Source organism: Taudactylus pleione, unplaced genomic scaffold (genome assembly GCF_031769625.1).
Source record: "Taudactylus pleione unplaced genomic scaffold, aTauple2 ptg000376l, whole genome shotgun sequence".
Lineage (NCBI taxonomy): Eukaryota > Metazoa > Chordata > Amphibia > Anura > Myobatrachidae > Taudactylus > Taudactylus pleione.
Window position 1 is genome coordinate 5,864,113 of NW_028284777.1, and position 12,673 is coordinate 5,876,785.

General features: G+C 38.4%; 1 protein-coding gene across 2 annotated transcripts in view; it reads left to right on the forward strand.

Moving 5' to 3' along the window:
* Window positions 1-12,673, forward strand: part of AFF1 (ALF transcription elongation factor 1) — a 171,359-nt gene that overhangs the window by 37,734 nt on the left and 120,952 nt on the right. For both annotated transcript variants that reach the window (XM_088445048.1, XM_088445049.1), the window contains exon 3: window positions 2,147-2,980. In XM_088445048.1, the coding sequence (XP_088301174.1) occupies window positions 2,147-2,980 (834 nt within the window). The remainder of the gene's footprint in view (window positions 1-2,146; window positions 2,981-12,673) is intronic.

The following is a 12,673-nucleotide window of genomic DNA, read 5'->3' on the forward strand; positions in this document are numbered from 1 at the left end:
AAGGTGACCCCTTTATTGGGGGGGGGTCACCAACTCCCCAGGGATCCCTGGCCTGGGCTGACTAACGGTCAGGGCTGATGCTGTGGCTGTGGGGCCCTGTGAAAGGGCACCCCTGGCTGTGGCATCAGTCCCCCATTAGAAAGGGTCCAGGGCTGGTTTTAAATATACGGTGGAACTCACGTCATTTTTTTTTTTCTCCGTATATTTAAAACCAGCTCTGTCCCTGCTGCCTTGTGCTGGTTCTTACATTACAGGGGATCCCTACACATTTTTTTCCCTGTAATGTTAAGAACCTTGACAGACTGGCAAGCCCGGGGCTGGTTAGTGTTTTGGGGGGGGACCTCACGTAATTTTATTTTTTTTTTTAGACATTTTTCTAATTTTTACATGAGAAAACAAACAAGCAGCAAGCACATATCTCACTGATATGTGCTGGCTGCTAGCTCAGGAGAGATTTGCAGAGAGAAAACACTGCAATCTCGGGTGAGTGATCTCCTGCAAAACAAGTTACTCGGGAGAGATATCTCGTTCTGCTTCATCATTGGCAAACTCGTTTAGCCTCAAATCACCTGTTGGTAAATTTGGTAAAAGAAAAGGGATTAAATCACCCGAATTTTGGCGAATTCCAGCGAGATAAATCACTTTGAAAATCGGGATCATCTCGACTCTTAGTAAATTTACCCCTTAGTCTAATTTTGGTTCAGTTATCCATGCTAAAGTGTATCACTCAGAGCCGTATTCAATTAGATTCGCCCAGCGATACTTTTTCGCCTCCCAGACTTTCCGCCTACTTCGCCTGTTTTGTAGGCGGAAAAGTATCGCGCGCGTCCCTGCGTATCCCCATATTCAATTTGAAAGTAGACGAAAACTGCACCCGGCGAAACTGAAACAGGCGGAAAGTGCTGTCAGATTTGGGGAAATCAGCCTGACACCCCCCCAAAAGATGCACAGACATGGGGGAACACTATGGGTACCCCCGAATAGCCCTGCTGAAGGTATTTGGGCTTTTTCAACGGGCTCAATAGGTGCTGTTTGCGTTTTTGGTTAAGTGGTGAAGAATAGTATACTATTTAGCAAATTTTTTCTGGACAAAATAAATATTCCCAGCAAATTTGGGGTACTTGAAAATGGGGGGGTATCAAATTTAAAAGTTGCTAATTTGAAGTTTAAAAATATCGTGAAAAATCCACCTTCCGCATGCACCTGCAATCTTAAAAACACCTGGGGCATACTTGGGGGACCCCCTGGAGTCTATTTCGCTGTTTTTTAACTTTGTCCCCCCCAATTTTTTTTATTCCGCCCCCTTTTTCAAAGTCCTTTTTTGGGGTGTCAAGTGTTTTTAAAAAAAATGTTGACAGTTTACCTTTGGGGGACTGTGTGATGGCTGCAGGGGGGGTTCCCGCAACGATGCACCCCAAAACCCCAATTCTGCACTTTTTTCCGCCTGCTATTCATAGACGAAACTTTTTCGCCCATTGCATTGAGGCGGAAAGTCTTTCAAATTGAATTTGGAGTAAAGTCAAAACAGGCGAAAATGACGTCATCGGCGAAAAAGTATCGCAGATATATGGACTTTTCGCCTCAAATTGAATACGGGCCTCAGTGTTATGTTGTTTTTTCTGGGATTGTATTTTATCATTGTCCCAGCCAGGATACACATAATTGCTGTATGCATGGGCAGCATAGAAATCAAAGGATCTCTATGCCATACAATTTCCCTGTATTTTTTTTTTTTTTTGGAGGTTTCAGAGCAGGCTTGTATTTATATTTATTTATTTACTTAAAGAGAAAGAAAGACAGCATTTATATAATTGGTCCAAAAGGGCATCTGTGGCCTAAACACATGTAAATATTTTGAATGGTTGACTATAACTTATCAATGTACTAAGAACATGTTGCTTCACTGAGGACAGGTGCACTTTGGTGGCCAGTGACGCATACATTAGGCTGTCTGCATATGCAGTGTAAGTGGACATTCCTTGTTACTTGTTCTTTTGTGGTAAAATGTCCATTAACTATGATGGAATGGAACCCTTACTTGGCCCCTACATTTTCATAAGTATTTTTTTATTTTGCTGAGGTATGTGTAATTACAATTAAACAGATTTGCAAGGTGTGTAATATATAATTATGTTTTATCCTTTAGACAAGCAAAGGAGATGAGCTGTCGAGTCGCATACAAAGCATGCTGGGTAATTATGAAGAGGTGATTGGTGCTGAGTCCCACCAGTATCCTTTTGGCATCTCTAAAAGTGCCTTACCAATGAATTCACATGGAAAGTCTGATAGGCAACACTCATTCCATAGTGGTACCAATCGGTCTGTGGGTTCTCTAAAATCATCTAGCATGTCTTTGGGCCCCCGGCACAGTTCGCGTACAGCTACAGAGCTATCCTCTGCTGAGCTTGTAAAGAGTCACACCCAAAGTCGCATGATTCTTCAGGATAACCGTGTCCAGGAACAGCACACTGGAACTACATCTGTAGAGAGAAGTGAAAAGAAAGCTCAAGATGATACCTCTGCTGATCAGTCCTTCTCCCCTGAATCCATCTCAGCCCTTTCTCCTCTTCTGTCGTCCTTGTCACCGCCAGTTGAGCCATTGTCCCCAATACATTCCAGCCATCAATTCGATTCCAAGTTGCGTGGTGGCCAAAGCCATGATAAATCTTGCACCCATGCCACCAAATCCCCTGTTTTGACTGATCCAGGGAACAGGGAAGGTTCTACTACTATTGCCAACTTGGTGCCTCCTGCACAAACCTTCCCAACGTATTTGAATTCAAAAACAAGTACTTTGCCTCCAAAGCCCACAGCTTATGTGCGGCCTATGGATGGGCAAGATCAAGCTCCAACTCATTCTCCAGATCTGAAACCACTGCAAGAGGACTTCAATGAGGAGTCTTTTGAAAGTCATGTAGATCTGAAACGTACTACCAAGGACAAGATTTCCAAATTGGAAATGCATTCTGAACCATTTGAGGTAGGTTGTTCAGTATTTGAATTATTATTATTAACAACAATAGTTTCTTATATATAACGCAGCATGTTCCGTTGCACTTTACAATTGGAAAAACCAGTAATAGAGCAAAACTTGGTAATAACAGGTAGATAGAGGTTGAATGGAATTTTTCAATCCTTATTGTAAGCTGTAGTGATATTTGAAGTTGGTGAAATGGTGAAATGCTATAGTGTTAAAAGATAATTCAGTATTTAATTATATATATATATATATATATATATATATCAGAAGATGGCAAACAATGACCAATGCTGGCAAAAGATAAACAATAGTAAAATATCATAAACTATATTCGGCTTGTCAGACTTTCAATGTCACTTTGATTCTTAAAATAGAAATAATAAATTAATAAATTTATTTTTCTTGTTGTTTTGCTACTGTCAGTCCATCTTAAGCTAATTAACTCATCTCTGTGAAAGAACAAACCTCCATTCCTTTGCATGGCTCTGTCTTGAGACACAAATCATAGCAGTTTAAAAATAAAAATTTTGCAGTTCCATAATCCAAAATTATATGCCAAAATTAGAGATGAATGGTTTGGTTTTTTCGCCGAAATAAGCGCAAATTCAGATTAGTTCAGATTTTTTTACATTTTCTATTTAAAACACTTGAAACGCCAGATAGCCAATATGATGCCGGTTTTGAGATCCGAACATAACCGAGTAAAACCGAACTGCTCATCTCTAGCCAAAATCCTAGTAAAACATGTTTGGTGGAAGTTATTTTGCCAAATTGCTTTTCTGTATAATGTCGAAAATTAGTTATTATTTATTTATTTATTTGTACAAAAACTTGAAAGGTTAATGATTTTAGATTGAAAAGATGCCCTTTTAGAAATTCATAGTTAGAAAGCTAAATTGGAAAAAATATAATTTAAACTCAAGTGAATTACCTCTTTGCCTAAATATAAATGTTTGTGAATAGGACTACTTATATGAAATATCTTCAGATCTCGTAAACTCAAATTTTTTCGCATTCACCATTAGTCCTAATAATGGATCTTATATGCATGAAATAATTTTAGTTTTTTAGCAATGTTCATTAAAGTAGGTTTATAATTGTGTTAATATTTCAAAAAGGAAAAAATAAATAATTTGGCAGAATAAATATGGATTCTACAATTCTCAGCTACATACTCTTCTAAGCTTGTAGCATTAAAACAGGTGGTATGTCCATGATATGGTGGAATATATGAAGTGTCTGATCTTGAAAGATAATTAGTAAGTGAAAACTTACTGCTACTTTTGTGGTTCTTTTTCAAAGAATATTTATTATACTCCTAACTCTTTTTGTGTGTGTATTTGTGTATTTACTGTTAACCATTCAGCTTTGCCTTTTTGTCTGTCATTCGAACACTGACAAACGGTAAATCAAAAATAGTTTTTTTTCAAGGTATGGATATGTGGTCTGGGTTAATTGCAAACTTTTTTTTTTTGTAAGACAGGCTTTCCTGTTGTCAGGCATGATAGCTTCATCTTGATTGGTTTTTGTTATTTGAATTAAATTAAAGACTTTTAAGATTTTTTTTTTATTCTTTTACACTTTTCTTTCAGAACACATTGCTAAGAAATCTTTTAGGCAAAGCTTATATTCAGTTAGTCATTTCTTTTTCCCCACTTTGAAGCTTTCTATTTCTGTATGAAATACTTTTCAGCTACAAGCAAGCTAGTTGGACCCCTTGAACATGAAAAGGACAAGTACCTCCTTACTCGCACCACCTCTTTGAGGACTAGGTGTTTCCTGTAAAGCATATTTGAGATACTGTATATTTGAGACAGTAAATTTCCTGTCAACATTATTATTTAAGTCTGCAGTAAATATTTATGTCCCTGAAATAGCTGACTTCTAAAATGTTTCACAAATAGCAAGTGTCTGGTGTGTGTTTATATGCATGTATATATATGTGTGTGTATATATTTTATAAAATGACAGAAATTCCTGTAACATGATTGGACACACTAAATCACATGCCCATGTATTATTTCACAATAACTACACACCTCACAGCGTAACCGCACGCCTGAACTACTTCTCACTGTGACCAAAACCTAATCACAAAGCCACATCAATATCACTCTACAAGTGTAAACAATACTATCACTTACAGAGACACTGCTCAAAGAAAAGCAACACATTGCTGCCTCAATCTGACAGAAATACAAGTATCTGACAGAAAAATAAAAAAAATGGCAGAATTACTTTTATTTATTAACAGTTTCTTAGAGAATGCAACATATCCCATTCACAATTGGAATCATTAATAGAACAAAACTGGGTAGTAACAGACAGATATAGAGGTAGGAAGACCCTGCTCTCAAGCTTACAATCTAGGACCTTGCGTCAATCCTCACCAAAGATGATTGGTACAGTGATGATCTCTTGAAATAACTTGAAAATTATAATTTTAAGGAAATTCTCTTGTTTAAGAGGATGGTGTATGTAGCAGATACAACATAAATTACGTTTTGAGATAAAGATATGTCCTCACTCCTCTTTGCTGCAGTCGCGGCAAACAGCCCAGTCGCCGGGCGTATTTTTTTTTTTCCGTCACATATCAAATTAATTAGCGCCCTATTAGCATCGCAGTGCTACTAAGATGCATTTTTTAGGGAACAAAGATGCCCAATGCTAGCAGAGTAGCACGGTACCTGAAGGCTCACTCATGCCAGGCATATTGGGCGTATTGAGGCTCGATGTATGAAGACACATCTCTGTATGTACCATCATCATTACTATAGCTACATTTTGAAAAAAATATGGTTTAAAGATTGTAGCAATAGTTAGAATTTTACAACCAAAAACCTGGAGAGGTGCAGAAATTACCAGTGATTGAACGCACAGAGCCAGCAAATGAACACACAAGACCAATGACTGAACACTGTTACTTACTTTAATAAAACAAAGGCAACAGGTCAACTTACTTCGATGGTATGTTAAATCGAACTACAAATAGATTAATAATAATAATTAATTTGATGCTTAAATCTAGGCAAAAAAGATTCTTAATAGCATTTAAGTATTCTGGAACACTATACTCCATATCCTCTTGAGCCAGTTATACTTAGAGCAATTATTTTTTTTCCTTCACCATGTTATTGTTAGGCCATTTCCTAGAAGTCAAACCCAACATGGTCATGGTGCTTACTTCAGCTTAGTTATAGATTTCATCTTTCACTATTCCCGGATAAAACTCTCCCTCATACTCTACAGCAAGCGTGGCCCGCGGCTTCGCCCATGATGAAATCGCTTCTGCCAAACATTTTTTTATTTGAAGTGTTCTAGTTGTATTGCTTTGAACAGGGGCCCTTTCGTGGAAGTTCTACGTGATGACCAGCAGCACTATACAGACTGGTGGCAGCAGCGCCTTCACCCTCCACTCACGCCAATGTCAGTGTGTGCCATGTGCACAGACTATGTAGCCTACCCTATTCATGTGAAGGCAGGCACAAAGCAGCTCTAACCCCCCCCCCCACACACACTTTATCAGCCGCGTACATGGTGCCACACCTATCTCTTGCATTGATGTCAATAAATTTTGTTTTTGTTATTGCTCAACTTTAACTTGAAGGATCAAGATGAAACAAAGTGCAGGTTATTTCTAGGTGTTTCCACCACAAAATGATGGTCTTCATGAAAATCTGTTCAGTAATTTTTGCGCCAACTTTGAACAAAAAGACGGACATTCTAATTAAATTAGTATAGATAACATTATCATTTAATATATGAAGTTTTGGCCCCCATCTATATTAATCTTTATTCAAGTTCTTGCTTGAATACTCAGGGGGAAATTCATTTGTTTTTGCATGCCAGACCGCCCATCTAAACTGAAGGGGCGATATTCAATTGTTTTAGTTTTGTGCAAGTCTCACCCAAATACACTGGGTTTAGATGCCTTGTGTGTATCCAGCAATAGAGTGCCACTGATAATAGCTTCCAAAGCACCAGACAGTGAGCTGATGCGGCACGCTAGAGGCTGATGTTTTCAGCATACACGTGTATCCGAGCAGTACTACGCATGTGTCTCGATAATTTACCGCCAGAAGTCACCGATCGAAGTTAAACGCAGAGAGAGGCAATTTCAGTGGGTATTTTTTGAGTGGTAACAAGGGGTGGCTAGCCAGACGCGGGCATATCGCGGTCAGTAACTGTGCTTTTTCCCACAGTTTCAGTGATGCTGGCGGCCATGTTCACACACAGAATCTGCACCTCCATAGGGCTGGTGCAGTGTTCAATGGTTTCGGTCGATAGTGCATCTTAATAAGCAAAGCATCGGATTAGCACCACAACTAGTGGGCATCTCTGTACGAAACCCATCGGCTGCGGCATTAGCATAAGGACGCAGTCACACTGCGACAATAGAGGCATTCATGGCTGCAATAGCCTGCACCTCTGAATCAGGCTCAGTGCTCCTTCGCTGTACCTAAAACACTTGTAGATTTTGGCAAATATTGGTCCCCAAAATCCACCTGTTTGTAAAAAAAGAACTAGGCTTATTAGACTGTAATACTTTATGGAAACTATGGGTTCTATTTACTAAGCAGTGTTAGGAGACAGTGTGAAAAGTGATAAGGTGCAAGCCAATCAGCTCCCAACTGTCATCTCACAGGTTGTGTTTGAAAAATGACAGTTGCGAGCTGATTGGCTGGCACCTTATCACTTTTCACTCTGTCTCCTAACACTGTTTAGTAAATAGACCCCTGTAACCCAGTAATTGAACACAATGTAAACGTTTATTCAATTCTTGGCTACATTAAATATTGTTATTTAAATATTATGTTTTTTAGTACTGTTTTTTCCATTTGGTATACATTAACCTAAATTGACCTTGATTTTAAGAAATAAACAACAGTAATCCAGTAAATGAACACCCCATGTAGTTTTTCACCTCAGGTATCAAATTCTAACCCTTTTAAAGCCTTTGCTTATATGCATTGAGGTATAAACATGATCCAGGGATATTTTAGTGTTTAGTACACATTAGGCTGTACATTACCTTTTAGTTTTTTAAGAGCAAAGCAGCTCAGACTCGTTCAAACCAGAAACAGAAATCCATTTGCAGTCTAGTCATGTGACTTCAGGATCCAGTCAGAATCCATCTCCCACCAGAAGGCATCAAAGCATAAAATTAGACACTTATGATTCTCAGAAAATGAACGCTTATTGTAATACTTTAAATCTGAAAATGTTAATTCACTGGTTGTGTTCATTCACTGGCTGAGTCGCCATATCTAGACCTTACATCAGTGACCAAACGGTTGCTGATATCTGATTACCTGAAGCACAGCCTCTAGTCTCTGAAACATTTGGTCATTAGCCATATCCCTATAACAGCTCGAGGTGGGAACAGATCAAAATTTACTCCGACGTCTTGAAGCAAAATAGATCTTCAATTTGGGAACCATCATTCCCAATGGACTGAATGAACAACTTAATTATTCTTGTTATTTATAATATTTCTATACTCTATTAACTATTGTGTAAAATTCCTTATACCTCAAAACAGACGTGCATTTATACAACCATTGTCATACTGAGCATGCTTTTATTTGCCCATTTCTTATTAAGGTCTGTAGTACTTTATTTCAAAACCCCTTTTTTATGCTATCAAGCGCCTATCATGGTCTGCTCATATCAGCATAATAACATTGATTGTACTGACCTGGATGCTGCTTGTATACATATAGATCTGTTCACTTATTGGCTCCTAGTTACTTAGTAACGAGCTGCACCCCCCCAATTCCCCTGGGAGCATGCCAGTCATACAGCTATGTACATCCTGTTCCTCAAATTATCACATTAGCAGGATCACTAGCCTAGAATATTCTTGAAGACACTGACTGTCAACATCAATGTAATTTGACGCAGTTTTTCTTCCTAGAGCGCAATGTTTCTAATTTACTTGATTATAATGACTTGCATTAGTTTTTTTTTTATACTGTGTTAAAGTGCATTAGTTGTGCTCTACTATAATTGCAGTTGTTAATAGACAAATTCTTCACATTCATTGGCTCCTTGTTGCTTAGCATTGAGCCACGACCCTCATAATACCGGTAACATGCTGGTCAGACCAGCTCTGTCCTTTTCCAGTGTTTTATCGCACTAGAAAGGACATTGGCTTCTGCTCCTTGCAGATATCGTAAATGCAACTTGGCAGTAACATCTAAACTCCTCAGTGAGCTATTCAGATTGATTTGTGCTGCACTTGTTCTTTATTCTCAGAGCGTAAATGCATGTTATATGATTATTTGCTGCACAATGTCAGTGGTGCATCATTGGTACTTTGTATCTATCCTCAATATCCTAAATCTGTTTTTCATATTCACTGCTATGTATTTACTTTATTGATTCGATTTTTGTGTGTGATGTTTTTGCTTGCTTTTTCTCATTTGTGTTAATAGATCGTCTTTATGATGTCACTAATTCTGTTGGTGCCTGTTTGTCTTTAAATACACTCCTTTTTTGATGGGTGTTGGAGTGTACAAAATGTTACAGGGAACATTATGTGATGTTATTTAAAGAGGTGACCAGACTTATTTTGCTATTTGCAGGCTACAGTATAGTTTGCAGTAGAAAATATTTTCCTTTCCCCCAGGAGAGGGACAGGTTAACAAGCATTCTCTGTTAATTGCGTAATGAGCAGCGCTCCTTTCCCCCCTCAGTACTTACAGGTAGGGCTGCTTCTCAGTTGTGAACAGTGCAGAGGCAAAGCAGGAATAAGGATCACCATAGTGGGAGATTAGCATGCTGAACAGTTTTAGCATTTTATTTAACCCAAGCATTGGGTCCTTACCTGGGTGAACAGTGGAAGGGATAGCTAAAGGCTATGTACAGCCTGTTTTTGTGGATTTGCGTTGACAGGACTTCTTTAACATTTTTGATGTATTTAGAGTTAAAAAAATAAATTAAACAGAGATCAGTATATGTATGACATGTTATCTTGTCTTCTATATGTTCAGTTTTCCATAATACATTTTTTCATATTCAATATTTATTATTTTTGGCCTTTAAGATTTTAGGTGAAATTCAAACAAAACCGCTGTCAATAAAGTAATATTCTTACTGAGCATATGGTTGTGATCTGCTACACAAATATACTTTTTTCTGTTTACTTTAAGCTCACAGTTCTCTACTGACGTCTGAGATAAGGAAGCGTAGTGATGTGTACAAGTGATAATTCCAAACTGGAACATTTTGTTTGGCTTCCCTGTTTGTTGAAACTCCTGTATTATTTTTGAATGCTTTTCTATGTCTTTCTTTCTTTCTTTCTTTCTTTCTTTCTTTCTTTCTTTCTTTCTTTCTTTCTTTCTTTCTTTCTTTCTTTCTTTCTTTCTTTCTTTCTTTCTTTCTTTCTTTCTTTCTTGTGCATAAATATTGGGACATTGACAGAATTTTCATATTTTGACCTCTATTCACCACCACAATGGCTTTGAAGTGAAACAAACAAGATGTGCTTTAACTGCAGACTTTCAGATTTAATTTGAGGGTAATTACATCCAAATCAGGTGAACGGTGTAGGAATTACAACGGTTTCTATATGGGCCTCCCACTTTTTAAGGGGCCAAAAGTAATGGGACAAACTAAACAATCCTAAATCTAACTTTCACTTTGTAATACTTTGTTGCAAATCCTTTGCAGGCAATTACAGCCTAAAGTCTGGAACGCATAGACATCACCAGATGCTGGGTTTCATCCCTGGTGATGCTCTGCCAGGCCTCTACTGCAAATGTCTTCAGTTCCTGATTGTTCTTGGGGCATTTTCCCTTCAGTTTTGTCTTCATCAAGTGAAATGCATGCTCAATCGGATTCAGGTCAGGGGATTGACTTGGCCATTGCATAACATTCCACTTTTTAGCCTTAGAAAACTCTTTGGTTGCTTTTGCAGTATGCTTCGGGCCATTGTCCATCTGCACTGTGAAGCGCCGTCCAATGAGTTCTGAAGCATTTGACTGCGTATGAGCATATAATATTGCCCGAAACACTTCAGAATTCATTCTGCTGCTTTTGTCAGCAGTCACATCCTCAATAAATACAAGGGAACCAGTTCCATTGGCAGCCATAAATGCCCAAGCCATGACACTACCACCACCATGCTTCACTGATGAGGTGGTATGTTTCCTTCTCCATACTCTTCTCTTCCCATCACTCTGGTACAAGTTGATCTTTGTCTCATCTGTCCATTGGATGTTGTTTCAGAACTGTAATGGCTTTTTTAGATGTTGTTTGGCAAACTCTAATCTGGTCTTCCTGTTTTTGTGGCTCACCAATGGTTTACATCTTGTGGTGAACCCTCTATATTCACTCTTGTGAAGTCTTCTCTTGATTTTTGACTTTGACACATATACACCAACCTCCTGGAGAGTGTTCTTGATTTGGCCAACTGTTGTGAAGGGGTTTTTCTTCACCAGGGAAATAATTCTTCTGTCATCCACCAGAGTTGTTTTCCGTGGTCTTCCGGGTTTTTTGGTATTGCTGAGCTCTCCGGTGCGTTCTTTCTTTTTAAGAATGTTCCAAACAGTTGATTTGGCCACACCTAATGTTTTTGCTATCTCTCTGATGGGTTTGTTTTGATTTTTCAGCCTAATGATGGCTTGCTTCACTGATCGTGACAGCTCTTTGGATCTCATATTGAGAGTCGACAGCAACTGATTCCAAATGCAAATGTCACACCTAGAATCAACTCCAGACCTTTTACCTGCTTAATTGATAATGAAATAACGAGGCAATAGCCCACACCTATCCATGAAATAGCTTTTGAGTTGATAGTCCCATTACTTTTGGCCCCTTAAAAAGTGGGAGGCACATATAGAAACCGTTGTAATTCCTCCACCGTTCACCTGATTTGGATGTAATTACCCTCAAATTAAATCTGAAAGTCTGCAGTTAAAGCACATCTTGTTTGTTTCATTTCAAAGCCACTGTGGTGGTGAATAGAGGCCAAAATATGAAAATTCTGTCAATGTCCCAATATTTATGCACCGGACCGTGTGTGTGTGTATGTGTATATACACACACACACACACACACACACACACACACACACACCGGGTGAAATAAATTTTGAACACATCAACATTTTTCTCAGTAAATATATTTGTAATGGTGCTATTGTAATTACATTTTCCCATTAAAACCCATGCAATCTACACATGCAAATAAATCAAAACATAGATGTCCATAAATTAAGTTATGTGTAATAATGTGAAATGACACAGGGAAAAAGTATTGAACACGCTTACTGAAATGATTTAATACTTCGTACAAAAGCTTTATTGGTAATGACAGCTTCAAGATGCCTCCTGTGTGGAGAAACTAGTCGCATGCATTGCTCAGGTGTGATTTTTGGCCCTTTCTTAAACGCAAACAGTCTTCAAATCTTGAAGGTTCCCTGGGCCTCTTCTATGAACACTGATCTTTAGTTGTTTCCATAGATTTTCAATTGGATTCAAGTCAGGTGATTGGCTGGGCCATTCTAGCAGCTTTATTTTCTTTCTCTGAAACCAATTGAGTGTTCTTGGCTGTGTGTTTGGGATCATTGTCTTGCTGAAAGCTCCACCCTCGTTTCATTTTCAGCATCCTGGTAGATGGCAGCAGACTTTTATCAAGAATGTTTCGGTACTTATTTCTATTCATCTTTCCTTCAATCATATGAAGTAT